This window comes from Theropithecus gelada, chromosome 4, assembly GCF_003255815.1.
Source record: "Theropithecus gelada isolate Dixy chromosome 4, Tgel_1.0, whole genome shotgun sequence".
NCBI lineage: Eukaryota > Metazoa > Chordata > Mammalia > Primates > Cercopithecidae > Theropithecus > Theropithecus gelada.
In genome coordinates this window covers 33,942,494-33,966,901 of record NC_037671.1, presented here as the reverse complement: position 1 = coordinate 33,966,901, position 24,408 = coordinate 33,942,494, and the positions used below count along the sequence as shown (strand labels likewise).

Sequence of the window (24,408 nt, the reverse complement as noted above, 5' to 3'; positions counted from 1 at the left end):
GATGCTGGCTCAGGGCATTGAGACAGACCTCTTCTTCTTCTCTCTGAACCTCACACTTTATCCGCTCCCAGACGCATGAAATAAAACACAGACCAGAAATGTCTATTTAAAGAGTAAACATCTGGCCGGGCTCGGTGGCTCAAGCCTGTAATCCCAGCACTTTGGGAGGCCGAGACGGGCGGATCACGAGGTCAGGAGATCGAGACCATCCTGGCTAACACAGTGAAACCCCGTCTCTATTAAGAAATACAAAAAACTAGCCGGGCGAGGTGGCGGGCGCCTGTAGTCCCAGCTACTCGGGAGGCTGAGGCCGGAGAATGGCGTGAACCCGGGAGGCGGAGCTTGCAGTGAGCTGAGATCCGGCCACTGCAGTCCAGCCTGGGTGACAGAGCGAGACTCCGTCTCAAAAACAAAACAAAACAAAAAAAAACAAAAAAAAAAAAAAAAGAGTAAACATCTATGGTATAAAATTATGCACATATAATATTAGACACAGAGTAATGCATAACAGTGTGACGGGGCGAGGGGACCTCAAGGTGACAAGAAAGCTGGTCCGGAGTCATCACCAAGATACTCACAAAGCTTACCTATGATAACCTAATTACTACACATGTAATATATTAAAATATATTAAAACGTAAGAAAATAGGACAGGCACGGTGGCCAATATAATAAAATATATTAAAATACAATAAAATAGGCCAGGCACGGTGGCTCATGCTTGTAATCCCAGCACTTTGGGAGGCTGAAGCAGGTGCATCACCTGAGGTCAGAAGTTTGAGACTAGGCTGGCCAATTTGGCAAAACCCCGTCTCTACAAAAAATACAAAAATTAGCTGAGTGTGGTGGTGCCTGTCTGTAATCCCAGCTATTCAGGAGGCTGAGGTATGAGAACTGCTTGAACCTGGGAGGCAAAGGTTGCAGTGAGCTGAGATCAAGTCAGTGAACTGCAGTCTGGGTGACAGAGTGAGACTCCGTCTCAAAAAAAAAAAAACCAAAAAAACAAAAAAAACACACACACAACAGAAATAATGATACCAATTAATATGGCACTGTTAAGGGCCTCACAACCCTGTACTGGACTGAACGAAGGATGAACGTGGGAATAAAGACAAAGACAAAAAAGTATATTTGGAACAAGGGGTCAGGGGGCTCCTTGCTTCTCGCGAACAAGGGCTCTCTGATCTTCCACAGCCCTTCGTATTTATTGGTATAGGAGATAGCGAGAAGAGGGGTGGAAGGAGTCAGCTGCTGGGTCCAGAGTAGGCTTGCAAGACTGCATTCCTCGAACAATAGGCTCTAGATGACCCAGTAGATAACCTCAGTGAGCACCATGGAGTGATTGTCCTCAGCAAACCTTCCGTCCAGGAGCAGTCCTGAGTTTGCCCACATCCTGCATTCATGGTAAGCGGTTTGCTGTTTGATCATATAGCCTCCAAAGGAATGTTGAGTTGGTCATGATCTCTTTGCCGCTCTCTATATGGCAGAGATGCAAACACCTCATATCTACTAACACTTTGCAGCATCCAACAACAATAAATAAGTGCTGATATTTTCTCTGTTTCATAGGTCAGGAAACAGAGGGAAAGTGCTGGTGAGATCCAGGCAGGGAGTTGAATCCCGGCCGCCTGTCTGTAGAGTCTAGGCACCCTCAGTGGAGCCAGTGGACCCACGAGCTGACATCAGAGGCTGAAATTCGAGCTGTGTGGCATCCCTGTGGTCTCCTGTCCCAACCGGGTGTTGATCCAGGGTCCGCAGGCTCACGAGCTCTGGGGAAAGAGGGAAACGGGTAAATGCTCCACTGGGTGCAGTGTTGTGTTTATTCTCTGAGGACTTTTCTCTCTTCAGTTGCTCCAAAACCAGATTCCCCCTTTCTCTGAGGGAAGATGAGGCCCCTACTTTTTTCTTCCTACCTCTTTGCTTTTCCCAGCTCCTGCCAGTTCCCTCCCATCACTCCATCAACATCAGCCCCTGCCCTTGCCCATCACCCATCGTGCACGGAGTGAAAGGGCCACAAGACTAAAGGACAAGACCCAAGAGGGAACCCAGTGCCCTCCCCTCCTCTCAGACCTGACCAGTCCTGTTACAGTGAGAGGCCTCCCCAAAGAGAGGCCCTGACCCTTGCTCTCAGTCCCCAGGCCCTCCTCTCCTGCAGAGGCACCTGCACACCAGCGCAGGCCCTGCCCACTGTGGGCTCTGCTCTCTATCCGCAGCTCAGTGCTCCTCCCCTCCCAGCCCTGAGCAGACAGCTCCTAACTGGGAACCCCATCAGGAAGGCTGGGGGGCCCAGCAGGCCCAGCATGGAAAGACGTGGCTGCCAGAGGATCTGCACCTGACGTGACCCTGGGACCCCCCACCTTGCTCGAGGAGGCCTGGCCTCTCCTGACCCTCAGCACCCACTGAGGCCTGTGACTTGCTCTTGAGTCACCACTGCTCCTGCCTGGTCCACTTACTTCACCCCAGGGCTGCTGCTTGGTGAGGCTGCGAGGCCTTCCTGCTCTGTCCCTAGCAGGGATTCCACCTAGGCCACTGCCCTTGCAACCTACAAGGGATTTTCTCCATGTGAAGTAGGGGAGACCCCTTAGCCTGAGGCTGCTTCTGCCCATCCTCTGCACCTGGGAACTGCCACTGCCACAGCCACCATCTCCCACAGATTCTCCTAGAGAGGGGGCTCCAAATTTGAGTTCCTGTTTTATTTAATATGCTTTACAACAGCAGTATTAGAGGAAATCCTATTAAGATTATAGAGCTGAAATTATGAACATTTTTATTGGACATCAACACTGAAAGCAGGAATTTTGAGAAATTGGCACGTGAATTTCATACCCTTTTCCTGGCCAAAACCCCAGTGACCTACGAGGAAACCATTTCTGCCCACAGGAAAGCAGAACCGACAATCCCTCTATGGGAGACACCGCAGGTGAGAGCAGGAGCAACCACAGACCTGCGCTGCCCCTGCTGTGGGTGCCTCCTGGATGGGGCCCTCTTGCTGTAAGGCAGGGCATGAATCTTCCCACCTGCTCAGGCCTGAGGGGCCGACTGATAGTGCAATTAGGTTCAAGAATGAGAAACCAGCGCCCCTAACGCTAGACACACAGAAGTGGGGAAATGACAGAGACTCAGGTCTCCTGGACACCCCAGCCTCTCACTGTCCCCTGCATGGCCTGTTTTTGCAGAAATACAAAACTTCCTGCTGTCTCTTTTCATCTCCCATCAAACAACCTGACTGGGGGGGGGAAGATTCTGACCGTCCCTTACTCCAAATTTACCAGGCAGTGACTACCTTGAGAAAGGGAAGTTGGCTCAGGAAGGGCAAGGTGAGGCCACAGAGCACAGAACAAAGCCCCCAAAAGATGGCGCCTGGGGACTGTGTCCCTCAGGGACTGGAGAACAAAACACTCGGAGGTGGGATGAAAACAGGGACCACAGCTGCCCTGATGAGGGACTGGGCCCCGCTCCTCAAATGGCCCAGGAACATCTGCTTATCTACTCATCCATGTCATCTGCAAGGAAACTCTAGGAGGCCAGGTGGTGGGAACCTGGAAAGTGCCTCCTGGAGGAGGCATATAGGGGAGGCACTGCCTCTCCTTGGATTCCTCTCCAGTTTCTGGCCCTCCCCAGATCACAGCTGCCTTTACTATTTGCTCCCTCTGAGGCCATGATCATCCATCAGCATGGGATTCCCAACTCACCCCACCTGGACGCACCCTAGTGAGCCTGAGAGACAGAGAGGCCAGGATGGGACAGAGCAGGCGCTGCAGCCCTCCCTGCTGCCCACTCCACCTGCAGCAGGAGGAGGCCACAGCTGGACATTCGAGGGCCTTTCCCCAGTCCTGGCTTGGGAAGGACTTATGGGTGTAGATGGGAATGTGGCTCCCATTCCCCTCCCAAATTCCCCAACTTCCATCCCCTGTTCCAGCCTTGTCACCTACATCCTACCAGGAGCAATGAGGGGACCCTGCTGCCCAGACAGGAGCCTTGTCATCTCCAGAAACTGCCTCCTTTTCTCACCTGGACCCTCTGCCGCTGATGTTTTCTTCTTGCAACGATGAACGCCATAACAACGGCAACAGCAACAGCAACAGCAACAGCAAGAACATATAGAAGGTTTAGCCGTTCACTCTGAAGCACCGGTGCCTTCCCTGAAAAAAGCGACTTGTTATACACTGGGCAGAGAACTACAGCCTTCCCTGTTGTCCCTACCCTGGCCTGACCCTCTTCAGGGTCACCCCAGCCTCACCAGAGGGCACAGGGTGAGTGCTGTGATTCCCGCTGTGTTCCACGTAGCAGGCAAACTTCTGCTCCTCTCCTTGGCGAATCCTGGTGGCCACCCAGGTCTCGTAGGTTCCATTCTGATCAGGCAGGATCCCCCCCCACTGCTGGGCGTCGTGGTTCAAAGACACCCCATCCTGACGCCAGGTCAGTGCGATATTCCGGGGATAGAAGCCGGAAGCCCTGCATGTCACGGTGATGTTGCCCTCTGAGGCCTCGCTGTGGGTGACGTTCACCATGGGGGGCGCTGGAGAAGAAAGGGCAGAGCCAGTGAAGCCCTGCTCCCCACAAAGGGAGATGCGGGGAACAGGTCTGCTCCTCTCCACTGTTCCCACTCTGGCTGAATCCCTCACAGATCCCGGACCTTCTGTAAGTCTGTCCTCAACCTGTGGCCAAATTACTCCAGGCTAGCAGGAGGATGGGCCTTGGGACTGTGGCCTCAGGCTCTGGGATCCCCACATTGATGCTGAGGAGGGGGATGTCAAGGTGGACTCCTGGGTCGTGGGGCCAGGAGGGAACTCTCTGGGATGGGCAGGCTGGGAGGCAGAGGGGGCAGCCCTGGCCCTGAGGGCTTCCTCTCCTGCCTAACTCCCACCCCAGGCTCAGGCTTCTGTCGCAGGGCCCGCCGCTTTCCCAGATTACAACACTGGATGGTTCAGTCCCTGACCCACTGTCTTTATCCAGTGGCTCTAACAGGAGAGGCAAATCAGACACAATATGCCAACAGGAAATGCTTGCATCCATAGCACAGGGAGGGTTTCCCTGGACAGAGCTGGGAGGTGGAGGCAACTCTAGCAGAATTGGAGGGAGAGGAGAGCCCCTGGCCAGGGTTGGTACCTGTTCTCCTGACGGCCACCCTGGATTTCTGATATCGCCGTAGTTTCTTCAGGCAGTCTGCCCGCATAGCGCGATAGTGTGTCTTAGTCTTCATGGTATCTTCCTTCCAGAAATTCATAGCCAAGGTCTGAGCTCTGGAGGACTGGGCCACTGTCCATTTCTGAGTCTCCAGGTTTAGGGAGAGGAAGCGCTCACCATCGTAGTAGAAATGCCAGAAGCCCCCGGTGCTGCCGTCTTCATAGATCTCACAGATCTTAATCTTCTGGAGGGAATGCAAACCTGCCCCCACCCAGCAGTGACTTCTCCATTCCTGAAACCGTCACCTTTCCACTCAGGTGAGGAACTCAGCCCAGCAGGGACACCTCCCTGGCCCTCCTCCATGCCTCCCTGTGTGGGCTGAGTGCTGGCTCACCACCCTGCTGAGCCCCACTGACCTACTCCTCACCCCCACCCCCAGCCAGAACCAGCAGGAAGAGACGGGTCCTGCTCTCTGCCTCCAACACTCCTGGAGAAGGCCTCCCATTACTCTTGCCCCTGCCCGCTCTCACCTCCTTTCTGGCCCTCAATATGAGTCAGGGTCCTCCTGAGGTCCTGCGCATTCTCTGTCAAGTCCTCGGTCTCTTGGTCTCCCAGGACTGCTTCTGCCCACTGTCCCTGGGGCCTTGCCCTGCGCGTCTCCCTGTCATAGCGCACGAAGAGCTGACCATCCAGATGTCCCTCAGCAAGAAACTCTGACTGCACAGATCCATCCCGGGACAGCACCGTGACGTTGTAACGAAGACTGTGGAGCTCTGGGGAAGAGGAAATCACAGATGAAACTTCTTCCTGGAAATAACTTAACATCGATGTTTAACACACAGGTCTGCTGTCCCAAGCTTCTTGAGGAGGCAGGAAATGCACATGGGCAAAGGGACAAGAATGAGTATTTCAGATACAAGGAAAACTGTGAGGGTGGGAGGACAGAGGAGGGGACTGACGAACAGAAGAAGGGGGAATGGACATGGCAAACTTGTAGGCCAGGTGCCAGGACTGGGTGGCCACAAGCCCCCTAAGGGAATAGGGGCCATGGGGTGAGGCTGCCCTGAAGGGGCAAGGGAAGGCAGTGGTGGAAGGAAGGTCTTGCCAGAGGGGATGGGGGGAATGGGAAGGGACTCAGGCTCAGGGGGACCCATGTCCAGTGTGGCTGTGGTGCACAGGTGAGGGTGAGATGGAGGCAAGGGGAGCTGCCCCGAGAAAAGACTCATCATGGGCATGGCGGGGACAAGGGAGGGGGTGGTCATGAGGCACAAGGGGTAGGAAGGTTGTAGCCCCCAGGGAAGCTTATAGTGGGATCAGTATCCCAGAGGGGAGCAATGGTGTGGGCTTGGGTCCAAAGTGGAGGAGTGGCATGACAAGGCCCCAGGACAGCAATTGGATGGACCAGTTAGTGTCCACCAGGGTGGGCAGGTGACAGGTCTCAAAGAGTCAGTCCATCTTTTCTTTTTTTTTTTTTTTTTTTTTTTTGAGGCGGAGTCTCGCTCTGTGGCCCAGGCTGGAGTGCAGTGGCCGGATCTCAGCTCACTGCAAGCTCCGCCTCCCGGGTTCACGCCATTCTCCTGCCTCAGCCTCCCGAGTAGCTGGGACTACAGGCGCCCGCCACCTCGCCCGGCTAGATTTTTGTGTTTTTTAGTAGAGACGGGGTTTCACTGTGTTAGCCAGGATGGTCTCGATCTCCTGACCTCGTGATCCGCCCGTCTCGGCCTCCCAAAGTGCTGGGATTACAGGCTTGAGCCACCGCGCCCGGCCTAGTCCATCTTTTCAGCAAATAGTGTTGGGGGCACTGGATGTTCAAATAAAATAAAATTGGACCCTTAATTTGTACTATATACAAAAATTAACTCAAAATGAATCAAAGACCTAAACTCTAAACTCAGGGGATAATCTTCATGACATAGGATTTGACAGTGCTTTCATGGATATGACGCCAAGGCACAGATAGAATAGAAAGAACTGACAAACTGGACTCACGAATATTCAAAACATCTGTGCATCAAAGGGCACAATCAGAGTGAAAAAGCAATCAACCTCTGAAATGAAATAAATATTGCAAGTCATATATCTGATAAGATATTAGTTTCCAGAAGGCCAGGCGCGGTGGCTCATGCCTGTAATCCCAGCACTTTGGGAGGCCGAGGCAGGCGGATCACGAGGTCAGGACATCAAGACCATCCTGGCTAACATGGTGAAATTCCGTCTCTACTAGAAAAAATACAAAAAAAGTAGCTGGGCGTGGTGGTGGGCACCTGTAGTCCCAGCTACTTGGGAGGCCGAGGCAGGAGAATGGTGTGAACCGAGGAGGCAGAGCTTGCAGTGAGCTGAGATGGCGCCACTGCACCCCAGCCTGGGTGACAGAGGGAGACTCTGTCTCAAAAAAAAGAAAAAAAAAAAAAAAAAAGCCGGGCATGGTGGCAGGAGCCTGTAGTCCCAGCTACTAGGGAGGCTGAGGCAGGAGAATGGCATGAACCTGGAAGGCAGAGCTTGTAGTGAGCCGAGATCGTGCCACTGCACTCCAGCCTGGGCAACAGAGCAAGCCTCCGTCTCTTTTTGAGAAACCAAGAAATTAGTTTTCAGAATATATAGAATATAAAAAAGTCTGACAGAAACAACAAAACAGTCAACCCACTCAAAAATGGGCAAAGTAGCCATGAGAAGCTATGTGGGGGAGAAAAATAGGCAAAAGACTTGAATGGCCAATTCTTCAAAGAAAATATACAAATGATCGATAAACACACGAAAAGATGCTCAATATCAGTAGTTACTAGGAAAATACAAATCAAAACCGCAATGAGATAATGAGATACTACCTCAAACCAATCAGGATGGCTATTATCACACACACACACACACACACACACACACACACACACACACACACACACACACAAAAATAGCAAGTTTGGCAAGGAGGTAGAGAAACTGAAGCCCCTGTATACTGCTTCTGGAAATATAAAATGGCACACCTGCAATGGAAAACACTATGGTGATGCCTCTAAAAATTAAAACATGAAATACTGTATGGTCCAACAGTTCTATTTCTGGATATATACCCAAAAGAAATAAATATATACCCAAGAGAAATGAAATATTTGCCAATATCCAAAAGGTAGAAATAACCCAAGTGTCCACTGTCTGAGGAATGGATAACCAAGATGTGGTACATACATATCATGAGTATTATTCATCATTAAAAGGAATGAAATTCTGACCCATACTACAACCTGGATGAACCTCAAAATATTATAAGTGAAATAAGCCAGAAACAAAAAGACAAACATTACATGATTCTACTTAAATGAGGTACCTAGAGTGTCAAATTCATAGAAACAAAAAGTAAAATGGTGGTTACCAGGGGCTAGAGGTAGGGAGGAATGGGGAGTTACTGATTAATGGGTACAGAGTTTTGGGTTGCACAAAAATGTGAATGTATCTAATGCCACCGAGTATACACTTAGAAGTGGTTAAAACAGTAAAATTTATGTAATGTATACTTTACCACAATTAAACATTTAAAGAACAAGAAATACCAGTCCTATTCAAATTGTTCTGAAAAATAGAGGAGGAAAGAAGACTTCCAAACTCATTTTACAAAGCCAGGAATATCCTGATACCAAAACCAGGCAAAGACACATCAAAAAAAGAAAACTACAGGCCTATATCCCTGGTGAACACTGAGGCAAATATTGTCAATGAAATACTAGCAAACCAAATTCAACAATACATCAACAAGATCATTCTTCATGATCAAGTGGAATGTGTTCCAAGTATGCATCTACAAATTAATCAATGTAATACATCATATCAACAGAATAAAGGACAAAAGCCATATCACCATTTCAACTGATACTGAAAAAGCATGATAAATTTAACATCCCTTCATGATAAAAACTCTAAAAACACTGAGTATACAATGAAAAGACCTCAATATAATAAAAGTCATATATGACAAACTCACAGCTAGTGACATACTGAATGGGGGAAAACTGAGAGCCTTTTCTCTAAGATCTGGAACAAGACAAGGATGACTACTTTCACTACAGTTATTCAACACAATACTGCAAGTCCTAGCTAGAGCAATCAGACAGGAGAAGGAAATAAAGGGCATCAAAATTGGAAAAGAAGAAGTCAGATTATCCTTGTTTGTACATCATGTGGTCTGATATTTGGAAAAACCTAAAGACTCCACCAAAAACCTAATAGAACTGAAGAACAAATTCAGTAAAGTTGCAGGATACAACATCAACATGAAGAATCAGTAGCATTTCTATGTGCTAACAGCAAATAATCTGAAAAAGAAATCAAGAAACTAATCCCATTTAGCTACAAATAAAATAAAATACCTAGGAATAAACTGTGGGGAAAAGAAAGAGATTAGCCTGTTACTGTGTCTATATAGAAAGAAGTAGACATAAGAGACTCCATTTTGTTCTGTATTTGAGATGCTGTTAATCTGTGACCCTACCCCCAACCTTGTCCTTGCAAGAGACATGTGCTGTGGTGACTCAAGGTTTAATGGATTTTGGGCTGTGCAGGATGTGTCTTTGTTAAACAAATGCCTGAAGGCAGCTTGCTGGTTAAAAGTCATCACCATTCTCTTAATTTCAACTACCCAGGGACACGTACACGGCAAAAGGTCGCAGGGACCTCTGCCTAGGAAAGCTAGGTATTGTCCAAGGTTTCTCCCCATGTGATAGGCTGAAACAATGCTGCTAAAAGGTTTATGGAGATGTTTGCATATGCATTTCAAGGCACAGCATTTTCCTTTAAACTTATTCATGTCACAGAGATTTTTGTTCTTATGTCTTACTGCTGATTTCCTCCCTACAATGATCCTATTGTCCTGCCACTCCCTTATCTTTAAGATGGTAAAGATAATTATCAATAAATACTAAGGGAACTCAGAGACCGGTGCCGGTGTGGGTCCTCTGTAAGCTGAGCGCCGGTCCCTTGGGCCCCGCTTTTCTTTCTCTATACTTTGTCTCTGTGTCTTATTTCTGGTGTGGAGGGGCAGGCCACCCCTTCAATAAACTTAACTGAAGAAGTGAAAGATCTCTCCAATAAAAACTATAAAACACTGATGCGGAGCCGGGTGCGGTGGCTCAAGCCTGTAATCCCAGCACTTTGGGAGGCCGAGACGGGCGGATCGCGAAGTCAGGAGATCGAGACCATCCTGGCTAACACGGTGAAACCCCGTCTCTACTAAAAAAAAAAATACAAAAAACTAGCCGGGCGCGGTGGCGGGTGCCTGTAGTCCCAGGTACTTGGGAGGCTGAAGCAGGAGAATGGTGTGAACCTGGGAGATGGAGCTTGCAGTGAGCTGAGATCCGGCCACTGCACTCCAGCCTGGGCAACAGAGCGAGACTCTGTCTCAGAAAAAACAAACAAACAAACAAACAACAAAACACTGATGCAAAAAACTGAAGAGGACACAATAAAATGGAAAAGGCCTCCATGTTCATGGACTGGAAGAATCAATTTTTTTTTTTTTTCTGAGACGGAGTTTTGCTCCCGTTGCCTGGACTGGAGTGCAATGGCGCGATCTCAACTCACCGAGACCTCTGCCTCCTGGGTTCAAGCGGTTCTCCTGCCTCAGCTTTCCTGAGTAGCTGGGATTACAGGCATATGCTACCACGCTCGGCTAATTTTGTATGTTTAGTAGAGGCGGGTTTTCTCCATGTTGATCAGGCTGGTCTTGAACTCTCGACCTCAAGTGATCTACCCGCCTCGGCCCCCCAAAGTGCTGGGATTACAAGCGTGAGCCACTGCGCCCAGCCAGAAGAATCAATTTTGTTAAAATATCCATCCTACCCAAAGCAATCTATAAATTCAATGCAATTCCTATCAAAACACCAATGACATTCTTCACAGAAATAGAAAAACAATTCTAAAATGTATATGGAATCACAAAAAACCCAGAATAAAGCTACCCTGAGCAAAAAGAACAAAACTAGAGGAATCACATTATTTGACTTCAAATTATACTACAGAGCTACAGTAATCAAAACAGCATGGTAGTGGCATAAAAACAGACACACAGACCAATGAAACAGAATAGAGAACCCAGAAACAAATCCATACATCTACAGTGAACTCATTTCTAACAAAGGTACCCATAACACATACTGGGCAAAGGAGAGTCTCTTAAATAAATGGTTCTGGGGAAACTGGATATCCACATGCAGAAGAATGAAACTGGACCCTATCTCTCACCATATACAAAAATCAAATCAAAAAGGATTAAAGATGTAAATCTATGACCTCAAACTATGAAACTATAGTATCTAATAATCCAATTTAAAAATAAGCAAAAGATCTGAATAATCATTTCTCAAAAGAAGACATACAAATGGCAAACAGCTATATGAAAAAGTCCTCAATATCATGCGTCATCAGATGAAGGCAAATCAAATCATCCCACCCTTATCCAGAAGACAGGCAATAAGGAATGCTGGCGAGGATGTAGCAAAAGGGAACCCTTGTACACTGTTGGTGGGAATGTAAACTACTACCACCACTATGGGAAACAATGTGGGGGTTCTTCCAAAAACTAAAAATATAATAGAACTGTCATATGCTCCACACTCCCACTGTTAAGCATATACCCAAAAGAAAGGAAATCGGTATATTAAACAGTTGCCTACATTTCCATGTTTATTACAGCACTATTCAAAACAGCCAAGATCTGCAAGCAACCTAAGTGTCCATCAACAGACGAATGAAGAAAGAAAATGTGTACGTGTGTATGTGGAGTACTATTCAGCCATAGTGTCATTTGCAAAGAACTGGAGGTCATTATGTGAAGTGAAATAAGCCAGGCCCAGACAGACAAACTTTGCATGTTCTCACTTATTTGTGAGAGCCAAAAATTAAAACAGTTGACCTCATGGGGAGAGGCAATAGAATGATGATTACCAGAGGCTGAGAAGGGTAGTGGGGAGTGGGGGAGTGGGATGGTTAATGGGTACAAAAATATAGTTAGAATGAATAAGATCTGGTAGATAGCACAGCAGGGTGGGTACAGTCAACAATAATTTATTGTACGTTTAAAAATAACTGAAAGAGCATAATGGGTTTGTAGCACAAAGAAAGGATAAATGCTTGTTGTGATAGATACTGCATTTACCCTGATGTGATTATTACATATTGTAGGCCTGTGTTAAAATATCCCAGGTACCCCATAAATAAATACATATATATCTACTACATACCCAAACAAAAGTTAAAAATTAAAAACAAAGTAAGGGGTGGGAGTGCTAGCCAGAGAGAGAAAACCAAGGTAAAGGGAGAGATTCTCAGCCTGAGGAAGGGCCTGCCAAAAGGAGTAGTGCTGGAGGGGGAACAGTGGCACCCCAAGAGCAGGCAAAACAGATTTTAGGTATGTGGTGTAGGGAGTGAGAGCCCACTGGGGTCAAGGAACCAAAAGAAAAGAATGAAGGTCAAGGAGCAGTTGGCCCAACGGCCTGTTTTAGGTCTGGGTTGGGGAGGGGAGATGGGCAGAGCAAGAACTGGAGGGCGGCATGACCATGGGGCAGGAGTAACTGTGGGAGAACTTGAGGTAGGGTGAGGATAGGAGGGGAGGGTGGGGCTTGGGAAAGATGAGAACTTGCTGAGGGCCCAAGGCAGCTGGGCAAGAAGTGGGAGCAGTGCAAGGTCCCAAGGTGGAGAGGGGCGGAGGGACCCGGGAGGGATGGTTCAGCACCTGTGGGCCGGAGGGTGGGGTCCTCAAGAGGGTGAGGCTGAGGATGAAGGAGTGGGAAAGGGGCCACCGTGAGGCAGAGTCCAGAGGAGGCACCTGCACTAGAGAGGAGGGGGCATTTGCACTGCCCTGTGCCCTGCCTAAGGCCCAACTGCCATTAGCACCAGGGCTCCCCTTGGGTGGTCTGGAGGGGAGTGGGATGGAGGGAAGACCCCCAGAAAAAAGGCAGCACCAGAAAGTTAGGGTCAGGGACAGTTGGGAGTAGGAGGCATAGGGGCAGCACTGGGTGAAGGCTGCTTGTAGGAAAGGCCCATAAGGGAGGCAGGAGGGACCTTCGGTGGCGGGGGCAGGGGATGAGGGCAGAGGACACCCTAGAAATGGATGAGAGAACAGCACACAGGAAGGGGTAGCAGGGAGCTGGGAGGGCAACAGCACCCAGCGGGCCTTGAGATGGGCAGGGAGGAGGTAGGAGGGAATCTGGTGTCCTTAGATCATTGGTCATTAGTAGGAGTGGGATGCGAGAGAGGAGAGGACTCCCGGAAGCCGGAGTCGAGGGGAGAATGAGCTGCGGATGAGAGAAGTCGCAGGAAAAATCCTCTGTCCGGAGCCTGCAGACTCCAAACCCCCACAGTACCCACAACAGCAGGAAGCACCAGCTCCGGGTCCCAAGAAAGGAGGGCTCCAAATCCAGGAGCTGCGGCCCAGGAGCTGAGAACACGTCGGCTCCGGGAGAGGACAGGACTTCAGGGACCTGAGAGCCGCCCCGAGCACCGGGGGTTGTGGCTGCCTCAGTGGCCGAGCTGGAAGAGCCCTGGAATGCCATTCACAGGAGCAGCCCCGGAGGCAGCCCGGGAACCCATGGGCCTCAGAAGGACTGGTTTGTCCGAAAAGTGAGAGGAAGCGGAGGAGAGGCGAGGAGAGCAAGCGCAGGAGGAGATCAGAATAGGCAGGTGATGCGGGATCCCGAGGACTGAAAAGAGACGGGAAAGCAGGCTGAAGTGTGGCGGCAACGGCCGCGTCCGGCTCCCCGCACCACCGACAGCGCACCTGAGCCCCGCCCTGACAGCACAGCGCTCGCCGCGTCCCACCCGACCCCCCGAAACGCCCCGCTGCTCCCGCTCCGCCGAGGACCGCCAGGAACGCCACTCACCAGCAGCGGCTCCCGGACTTGTAAAATTGAATATGCTGGCCAGAAACAGCAAGACCCGGCCCAGTCCCATGGCCCCGACGCCCCCACCCTCTCAGCGGCTCAAGCAGGGTCGAACTGCGCTAAGCCCGGGGGGGGGAAAGCGCGGCGGAAACTTAATCACCTGGCCCGGCCCCGACCGCTCATCCAATGAAACTGGGGCCCGGAACTTAGGACCAATCAGGAGCGGAGAGGGCGGGGCCACGCTCGGAAGAGAAACTTCCAGTGGGCTGGAGACCTGGGGAGATTTAGAAGGCGGGACTTGGCGCCCAGAAAAGAGGAGCACGCGGGAGCGCAGCCTAAAGCTTCGAGTAGTTGAGAGTACAGCTCCAACTTCATGAGCACGGCCAGGGCCCTGCCCGCCCTCCCGGCATCGCGACCACCCATCCCCACACCCCCACCCCTAGGAGAGCGGGCCTCACCAAGCCCCATTCGCCGGCCGCCCCATCAGATCGGCTCTCACTGGCTTGTTCCTTCCGGGACGGAAATGCGTGGCTATTCTCCCAACACACTCCCTTAACCGCGCACAGCGTCACTGGCCAGATTTGCAGACCTGTTTCCAGATCTCAGCCACCTCTGCCTCTCAAAAGTACCTGCCCCAGTAGAACAGCTCAGACCACAAACTCTCTTAGACGTTTCAGCTTTATAATCTCCTTCTCTTCCCTTTGACTCAAAGCCAGGCCCCCCTTTCAACCCTTTATATCCTTTAAGTGTCTGAGGTCTCCCAGGGCCGCCTCTCTATTCAGTCCCTGGGTGATCACAGGGCCAACGAGGAGGCTCCCCATGGTTCACTACACCAAGCTCTCTCCAGACTCCTTTTTCCAGCCTGTTTTAGGACATCTGTACCTCTGGGACCATAGTCCCCTCCAATGTGGCAGATCTACAAGGACTCTCTACACATCTCCCACCACATCATCCTCTCTTCCTCCTCAGTTTCTCTTAAGAACATCACCATCCTTGGTCCTTTCTGATTTCGTCTTTCCCCTTCATCTCCGGGAATCAAAGTCAGCTCCTCCAACCCTATTTCAATCCCACAGCCACAATGTTAGTCTGGGCTTTCCCCTCCCTTCAGCCTAGATTACTGCACAGGCTTCCTAAACACTGTGCCTGCCTCAGTTACAACCAGAGTGCTCCAAGCTACCCACAGCGCCCCATCTGCTGAATGTCACACATGATGGATGCTTCTACTCTATCATGGAAACCACAGCTGCCACAACCTGCTGTCTGGCACCACCCCCATTTCTCTGGTGACATCTCCCCAGGGTTGCAGTAAAAGTGGGCTCTGGGATCTCCTCACCCTATCCCACCAGAATGCCACTTCTTTTTTTTTTTTTTTTTTTTTTGAGACGGAGTCTCGCTCTGTCGCCCAGGCTGGAGTGCAGTGGCCAGATCTCAGCTCACTGCAAGCTCCACCTCCTGGGTTCACGCCATTCTCCTGCCTCAGCCTCCCAAGTAGCTGGGACTACAGGCGCCCGCCACCTCGCCCGGCTAGTTTTTTGTACTTTTTAGTAGAGACGGGGTTTCACCGTATTAACCAGGATGGTCTCGATCTCCTGACCTCGTGATCCGCCCGTCTCGGCCTCCCAAAGTGCTGGGATTACAGGCTTGAGCCACCGCGCCCGGCTCAGAATGCCACTTCTCAAGCAGTTTCCCTCTTCCAGGTTACTGTCACCTCTGACTTGGAACCCATCAGACCACACCATAGCCTTAAAACCTTCCCAATTAGGCTGGTCTGAGTGCAGTGGTGTTTACAACTAATTGATCACAACTAGTTACAGATGTCTTTGTTTCTTCTTCACTCCCAGTGTTTCACTTGACTAGCCTTTAAAAGAAAAAGAAAAGAAAAAAGAAAAAAAGGAAAAAAATCTTCCAGGATAGATAGTGGTGACGGTGGCACAACCTTGTGATTATGCTAAAAGACACTGAGCTGTACACTTTAAAAGGACTGGTTCATATGCCACACAATTCTGATAAATTGTGTGGCATATGAATTCTCAATTCTCAATAGTAAGAATGCTGTCCGGAAAGCCTCTTTCTACTAAGAGAATTGCCTTGTCCCCAAAGTGCATCTCTTAGTCGCTGGGACATCTAGGCAGTGGTCTTCAAACCTAGCCACTGCATAGAACCACCTGGAGTTTTCAATATCCATGTTCCCAGGCCACAGCCACAACCTAGGTTGTTAAATCAGTAAACCTAGGTTGGACCTAAATCTTAGTATCTTTTAAAGTTCCCTAGGTGTTTCCAATGTATAGTCGTTTTAGAACTACAGATTTAGCCCGTGGTTTGAACCTTCCTGACAGTACTCACTGTGCCCTGCCTTGAATCTTTTTTTATTTATTTTATTTTTTTATTCCAACTGTCACCCAGTTGGAAAGCAGGGGCGTGATTATAGCTCACTGCAGCCTTGAATGCCTGGGCTCAAGCAATCCTCCCACCACAGCCTCTTGAGTAGCTGGGACTACAGGCGAGTGCCACCACACCCAGGTGTCATCTACCATATTCTACCCTGTGAACCCTCCAAGATCAGGAAATGTGCCCATTTCTTCTTTGTCAGCCTCACAAACTTTTTTTTTTTTTAAGTTAAACTATACCTGTCATTACTAACTATTCCCCCATGATCCCTAGCCTATACTTTTCTGTGGATTAAAATGTAGCATATTTGAGAATTTTAACAATTTCTTAGTTTTCCCATTCACATTCACTGATAATTTATTTTGATCCTCATAATTTATTGAGCACAGCAGGGACTGGAGTCCTTTCCCCACCTCAGAGAGATTATTTTCACTGCTAAAGATCGTAAGTCTAGTGAGAGACAGAGAGGGAGATGGACCCAGCCCTTCCCTCCACAGTGTCTACCCTCCCTCCAGGACCTCCTCCCTGTGCCAGCTCCAGCAAAGCATCTCATTCAGCTCACCGCCAAAAAAGACTTTTAATAGTTCAATAATAATAAATATGCAAGGTTTGTTCTAAGGCATTTAGAAGTGGTTTCAGGGAGACATGAAGCCAGTCCTCTCGGGGGCTGGGGGAGGCCAAGATGGTCTCAAGCTCCAGGGGAGTTGCTTCTTAGTGCCCAGGCCTGGGCGTCCCTCCCCCACCAAGCCTCCCAGGTCTTCTGTCCAAAGCCCTCACCTTCCACCCCACCACCAGCCCCGTCTGCTCTGCCCCATCAACTACGTTTTCTCCCTCAGCACTTGCCTTATACCCCATGCACTCAGGAGCACAGAGGCGATTTCCTTCTTGCAGACTTTAGGTGCCACTGCAGGGTCCGGAAAAGAAAGAGAAACGGCCCAGCGCGGTCGCTCCCATAACCCAGGGCGGGGCTGCGCTCCGGCCCCGAAAACTTTTTTTTTTTTTTCGACAGAGTTTTCCTTCCTGTTGCTCAGGCTGGAGTGCAATGGCGCGATCTCGGCTCACCGCAACCTCCGTCTCCTAGGTTTAAGCGATTCTCCTGCCTCAGCCTCCCTACTAGCTTGGATTACAGGCATTCACCACCATGCCCGGTTAATTTTTTATTTTTAGTAGAGACGGGGTTTCCCCATGTTGGTCAGGCTGGTCTCGAGCTCCCGACCTCAGGTGATCCGCCGGCCTCGGCCTCCCAGAGTGCTGGGATTACAGGCGAGAGCCACAGCGCCCGGCCTTGCCCGCAAGCGTTTTGAATTCTGCGGCCCGGAGTTCACTGCGAGGAATGGGATCACCCGTCACCCCGCCCTAGTCTACGGAAAATGAAACGTGTTTACTGATATAGAAACGGAATAACGGCGCTGGGGAGGGCAGAGCTGCCTTCAGGCTTCTGGTCTCCAGCTGCGGGTCACTCACACCTGCCGCTGTGAAATGCAGACCCGCAGGGCAGGAATTCCGAGTCCGGGCTGGAGCGCGATCTGGAATCTGACTCGCTTGAAACAGCACCGCGGTGGATTCGGAGCCGGGTGAGTAGGGAAATGCGCCTCAGTTCCTCCCACGGGCCGCCCACGGATTCCAGGATCCGAAAACGCTTCCTGCTGCTCCACCACCCTTGGAAGGCAGCGCCCGCCTCTGGGCGGTTCTGATGGAAGCGCCCGCAGGAAAACCCACAACTAAGGGGCCAGGAAAAAGCCTCTCAGGGTCCCGCCCCTTCAGTGAGGATCCTAATTTACGCTCCGAGTGTGGCCTCCATCAAAGACTGGAGTGACCTTCACTGAAATGATATAAGGGGCCCAGGTCGCTGCGGCTCTCAGAATGCGGTGACAGCGCCGCCTCGCGTCCCTTCCATGACCTGCCCCCGGCGGACGCGGACACGTTTGTTGGGCTGGAGGCTGGAATACACCGGAGATCAAATGCAGAGAATGCAGAAAAGAGGGAAGGATAGGGGGACTCGTTGAGGAAAGGAGGGAAGAGATAGGAAGAAAAGAGGAGAGAAAAAGTCAAGGAGAGATTTATTTATTTATTTTTGAGACGGAGTCTCGCTCTGTCGCCCAGGCTGAAGTGTAGTTACGGGATCTCACCGCAAGCTCCGCCTCCTGGGTTCACGAGTAGCTGGGACTACAGGCGCCCGCCACCACGCCCGACTAATTTTTCGTGTTTTAGTAGAGACGGGGTTTCACTGTGTTAGCCAGAATGGTCTCGATCTCCTGACCTCGTGATCTGCCCACCTCGGCCTCCCAAAGTGCTGGGATTACAGGCGTGAGCCACCGCGCCCGGCCGAGAGATAAAATTTAAAAGACGCAGTTTCATTATTATTATTTCTTTTTGCTCTTTATCTAGTTTTACTTATGAACGTTTTTACAATAGCTTTCTCTCTCTGTGAATCTGTAAACATACTGCCATTATTGCTTTTTCAGAGCCTGTGAGGGTAAGTTGCGGAGAGCATGACCCTCTACCTCCAGATGTGTCAGGGTGTGTCTCCTGGGCACAAAAACAAGGTTTTTGTTTTGTTTTGTTTCACATAAGCAAAGTACAAGCCTCAAAGAGGATAATTTTTAAAAATCATCTTATTGGGTCATACTTTGCATGCAATAAACTGCATCTATTTAAAATGTTCAACTTGATGAATTTTAGCTGTTGCACACACCCACATCTCCATTACCACAGTGAAGATAAAGAAGATTTCAGTCGTCTCCCAAAAAACAGCTACATGATAAAATTCTGTGCTGTCATTAAAAAGAGTAAGAACAATTTAAAGTATTGCTATGAAAAGATATGCCAAGCATACTTTTAACCTTTTTTAAAACGTTAAGGAGGCTGGGCGCAGTGGCTCATGCCTGTAATCCCAGCATTTTGGGAGGCTATGGCGGGCATATAACCTGAGGTCGGAAGTTCAAGATCAGCCTGGCCAACATGGTGAACCCCTGTCTCTACTGAAAATACAAACATTAGCCAGGCGTGGTGGCGGGTGCCTGTAGTTCCAGCTGTTTGGGAGGCTGAGGCAGGAGAATCGCTTGAATCTGGGAGGCAGAGGTTAGAGTGAGCTGAGATCATGCCACTGCACTCCAGCCTGGGCGAAAATGCCACTAATACCACTTACATAATATTAATATATATTTTAAGTAGGGGAAAACCCGGAAGATTCCTCACGAAAGTTTTGACAGTGACTGCAGAGACTGGGATAACTTTGTGACTTTCATTTCCTCTTAGATGTTGTACTGGGGTCTGACCAGCAGACCCAGGCTGCACGATGGATGAATAACATACTCAAGACACCGATATTCAGTGAAAGAGTGCGCCAGGGGGCCGGGCCACTCACAGAAAGGGTTGTGGCAGCTGCATACCTTCACTAGCTGACCCTGTGGGCCTTTATTCAGCATAGATTTAATGACAAAGGCTTTGAGTCAACATATCTGTGGGTAATTAATCTGGTCGCCATCCCCCCGGAGAGAGCAGTACTACAAATGATCAAAGGTTGGTCTTAGGACCACATGAGTAAACATGCTCTTTAGATAAACTCCCTTACATGTCTTTGTACCTACTCGAAGCTATTAACTCAAGGTAAGAGGATTAGGCTGCTTTCAGCCATAACGCTATCCTGAGGCTTTTGCAAAACTTTCTGCCTTCCAAGAAGGTTTGTATCTATTACCTATAACTTTATCTTTATAATTATTCCCACCACCTGACCAATCCCCTACAATGTTGAAATTTTATCTTTTAGTATAAACTTGGATTTGGGTGGATTGCAGTGGTTCATGACTATAATCCCAGTTCTTTGGGAATCAGAGGCAGAAGGATTGCTTAAGCCCAGGAGTTCCAGGCTGCAGAGAGCTCTGATTGTGCCATTGCACTCCAGCCTGGGTGACAGGAAGAGACCCTGTCCCCAAAACAGAAAAATAAATAAAAATTTAAAATAATAAAAATTATAAACTTGGATTTATGTGGAGGTTAAGGAAGAGAATATTTCAGTTTGAAAATATGAAGCTAAGCCCCACAACGAAATAGTTACAGAGTTTTAAAAACCAAAATGTTCATTAAAACCCACCACCAGAAACTCTCTTTCAAGAGGATCCTTCATATTTTCATGGCATTGAATCTTTCTTAAAGTGCCTTTGAAAGAGATGTTTACAGTGGAATAGAGAGACGTGTAACAATATTTACAAAAGGGGTTGGCTGTAATAAAAAGGAAAACACAAATGAGTGGGGACACAGGGGACCCCGTTCCATTTATTCTCAAAGCACGTTTGAAAACTGCGTTGCCATAGCGTCCTTGGGTGGAGACAAAGTCGAGGCAGATCTTGTTCCTGGAGTATTGATTTGATTTTGGAACCGGTCAAAGGCTTTCAGAAATCAGGCTGACTTTCAGATCTGAAGTCTCAAGAATGTTCGTTCTAGCAGTGAGCCTGTGGCAAGAATCTAGCCCATCTGGGCGATGCTCGCTCTGCTTCCACCTAGTGGCAGTGGTTGGAAGGACAGGGCACAGTGATACTGCATTGGTAGGTCTGAAGCCAAGATGAAACCGCCTTTGCAAAATTTTAACTAAGGAAATGATGACAGTGAAAGGTATCAGACCTAACTGACCCCATCTTGCTTCTAACCGCTAAACTGCCCTTGTTCATTTCTAGGCGTAGGCTGAACTAGCCTTGGGAAGGAATTTAGTTTATAGTTTAAAAGGAAACTGTTCTTGTAAAACGAAGAAAGGCCACCGGCCATTAAGTTAGGATGAGAGGGGCTGGAATTCTGAATATTACCAGCCATTATTCCGGAGGTCATAAGATTTGCAACTTATCCTGTTACTCTTGAAGGTAACATCACTATTGTGAACCTCAGAGCAGCCTTTTGAGATGTCTTTTCAGGTTTTTGCATTTCTAACAACTGGAGGGCCCGATCTGGACCTGCCAATCAGTCCTGTGGCCCCGACTCAGGAACTGACTCAGCCTGAGAGAATAGCCTCCACTCACTATGATTTCATACCGGAGCCAACCAATCAGCTCTCCCGATTCACTGGCCCCTCCATCCACCAAATTATCCTTAAAAACTGATCAGAGTTTTCAGGGCAACTGATTTGAGTAATAAAACTCTAGTCTCCCGCACGGAGGGCTGTGTATGAATTACTTTCTCTATTGCAATTCTCCTGTCTTGGTAAATCGGTTTTGTCTAGGTAGCGGGCAAGATGAACCCACTGGATAGTTACCAAGGGAGTCCAGGCCAGTGTGCAGGATGCGCTTTGCTGTAGTGGGGTCCTGGTAGCAGAGGAAAGGCTAGGACACTCAGGGAATAAAGGGCAGAGGAAGAAGGAGCACAAGGGAGGACCCAAAGCCTCCAGATCTCTCCTTCCTTCCCTCCCTGTTAGGGTTGGAGGGGACCAGCACTGTCCCAGGAGGGGCGGCCGGTGGGGTGCAGAAAACACCCTGGTTGCAAAGGGGTGTCACGTGCCCCCCACAAGGGTCCTGGCTGTCAGCTGCTACTGATGAGTTCAAACTAGGAGACTGACGCGTGTCCTCTGCAAAGTAGACTCTTATCTCCCACTCCGGCTGGTTCCCCAGATCCATCCTGATAAAGCACAAAAACCAAGAGCCAAATTCTGCGTGTGACTTTTCTGACAGCTGGAAGGTCCTCCCCCTCCCTATTCCTCACATGCTCCCTTCTTGCCCTGCCCCCTACACTTTGTCTCCACTTCCTCATCCTTTTCGCTCTCTGGACCCTGCTCCTAAGTATCTCCCGCCTTCTTCAGAGGACTTCCCCTCATGGAGTACAGATTCCTCCACCTCCAGGAAAAAGAGACAACGGCCATTGAGAGGTACCTGAGAAATGCCTGTGACCCCACCCCGAGGTCACCCTCTCCCTTAGCGCTGACTCTGGCTGTGTGTGTGTATGTATTTTGCTTTGTTTTGTTTTGTTTGTTTGTTTTTGAGACAGGGTCTCACTCTAATGGTCAAGCTAGAGCAGTGTCCCGATCACAGCCCCTTGCAGGCTTCAACTCCTGGACTCAGGTAATCCTCCCACCTCAGCTTCTCGAGTAGCTGGGACTACAGATTGGAGCCACTACTGTGTGTGTGTGTGTGTGTGTGTGTGTATGTATATACATCTATTTTTTCTTTTTTTTCTTTTTTTGTAGAAACTGGGTCTTGCTTTGTTATCCAGGCTGGTCTTGAATTTCTGGCTTCAAACAATTCTCATGCCTCAGCCTCCCAAAGTGCTGAGATTATAGGCATAAACCACAATGCTTGGCTCCTGTGTGTGTACATACAAAGTCAAAGTGCTAAACCTGGTGCCCAGGAAACATCCCCACCTTGGCATTGCTTGCAAGAGTCGGTATTTTGTACACCTATGATTTTATTTCAGGAGCTGGGACAATTATATTCATCAGAACAGCACAGTGTCAAGGCCCTCACCCCCAGAAAGCTTACGGGACACTGTTTTATGGAGGAGAGTGAGATTGGAGGAACCCTTGACTCCAAGTCTCCTGATCCTTCTTACACAAAGAGATGCTGAAAAAAAGTGCAGGACACTCCATTTCCTCCTGGAACCAGACAGGGAAGCCAGAGTCAGCGTGGATGTCAAATTCCAGCAAGGAAACACCAGTATAGCAAAATCTTCACGTCACATTTTAAAGCTCACACAATGGCTCAAAGAGAACCAACATCAAAAAGCCGAATTCCTAGCTCAGGTGAGGTCACCGAGGCTGCCTGTGAGGGTTCGTGGAACTGCGGGTAGAAAGGGCAGCTTTACTGAGAGCTGCAGCCCAGTCGCTCCTGCATCTTGGGGCCCCTTGAAAGGACCCGCTCCCTTCAACAGCACGTTGTGAGGCCATTTCCGGGGAGAAACGTAGACTCTCCTTGGACTCCTGAGGTTTTTACACTTACTTGCTGACTCTGTGGACTTTGACTTCATCATTAAACATCTTATAATGATGTAATTTCCTTTGACTGTAAGTGTAGAACAGGATGCTGTTCCTGAATCAGGAAACAAGGGACTAGTGACCTGCACTGTCATCCCCCTCCGTGGTGCTCAGATGCAGTGAAATCATGAGGCAACAAACCCATGGCTAGGTAAACAGAGAACTCCATTTCAGCAAATGTTTCAGATGTTCCTGCTTGCCTGGTAATGTTCTAGCCTTACCCCAGCCTTAATCTTTTAAAATGTATATTTTCCCTGGTGTTGATTTTAAAATAATTTGTATGTATTTATTACACTGGGTTTGTTGCAGTAAGCCACCTCGAAGGTTGCTGTAGAATTAAAGTAAGCAAATAAACGTGTGGTTCTCCATGGAGTTATTAACTCTAAAAAAAAAAAAAAAGTCCAAATGTCCATTCCCAACTCAGCTTCAAGGAAAGTCCCCTCTAGAGTTCACAGGGTAGAAATTCCTTTTGATGGCAGCTTCAGAAGGTAAGAAAGGAACTCTTCCTCCACAATGCCTGACCCATCTTTGGGTTTTAGGCATTGGCCGACTGATAAAGGCAACACTGAGAGTACGAAGCATGTATAGTGTCTCACATGTGTCCGTATGAAGAGACCAAACAGGCTTTGTGTGAGCAACAAGGCTGTTTATTTCACCTGGGTGCAGGCGGGCTGAGTCCGAAAAAGGAGTCAGCAAAAGGTGGTGGATTATCATTAGTTCTTATAGGTTTGGGGATAGACGGTGGAGTTAAAAGCAATGTTTTGGGGGCAGAGGGTGGATCTCACAAAGTACATTCTCAAGGGTGGGGAGAATTATAAAGAACCTTCTTAAGGGTAGGAGAGATTACAAAGTACACTGATCAGTTAGGGTGGGGCAGAAACAAATCACAATGGTGGAATTTCATCAGTTAAGGCTATTTTCACTTCTGTGGATCTTCAGTTGCTTCAGTGAAGGGGTGGCCTGCCCCTCCACACCTGTGGGTGTTTCTCGTTAGGTGGAACGAGAGACTTGAGAAAAGAAATGAGACACAGAGACAAAGTATAGAGAAAGAAAAAGTGGGCCCAGGGGACCGGCGCTCAG

At 49.1% G+C, this 24,408-nt stretch overlaps 1 protein-coding gene and 1 pseudogene across 2 annotated transcripts; one reads left to right on the top strand and one right to left on the bottom strand.

Annotated features, from left to right (window-relative positions):
* Positions 1 to 450: 450 nt before the first annotated feature.
* Positions 451 to 14,108, bottom strand: LOC112622409 (annotated as a pseudogene). The gene is made up of 6 exons (XR_003118983.1): positions 13,992 to 14,108; positions 5,658 to 5,900; positions 5,110 to 5,388; positions 4,241 to 4,519; positions 4,012 to 4,142; positions 451 to 1,769 (listed from the first exon to the last, which is right to left on the bottom strand). The product of XR_003118983.1 is annotated as an MHC class I polypeptide-related sequence B-like (transcript).
* A 3,165-nt stretch (positions 14,109 to 17,273) lies between these two features.
* LOC112622429 lies at positions 17,274 to 23,700 on the top strand. The gene is made up of 2 exons (XM_025382055.1): positions 17,274 to 17,953; positions 22,773 to 23,700. The coding sequence occupies exons 1-2, from the start codon at positions 17,859 to 17,861 to the stop codon at positions 23,233 to 23,235; spliced, it is 558 nt and encodes a 185-aa protein (XP_025237840.1). The 5' UTR covers positions 17,274 to 17,858; the 3' UTR covers positions 23,236 to 23,700.
* Positions 23,701 to 24,408: the final 708 nt, after the last annotated feature.

Coding starts and splice junctions, on each gene's coding strand:
- LOC112622429 (XM_025382055.1), top strand. CDS start 17,859: ATGCAGACCCGCAGGGCAGGAATTCCGAGTCCGGGCTGGAGCGCGATC. Junction 17,954..22,772: donor CGCGGTGGATTCGGAGCCGG/GTGAGTAGGGAA, acceptor ATTTTATTTCAG/GAGCTGGGACAATTATATTC.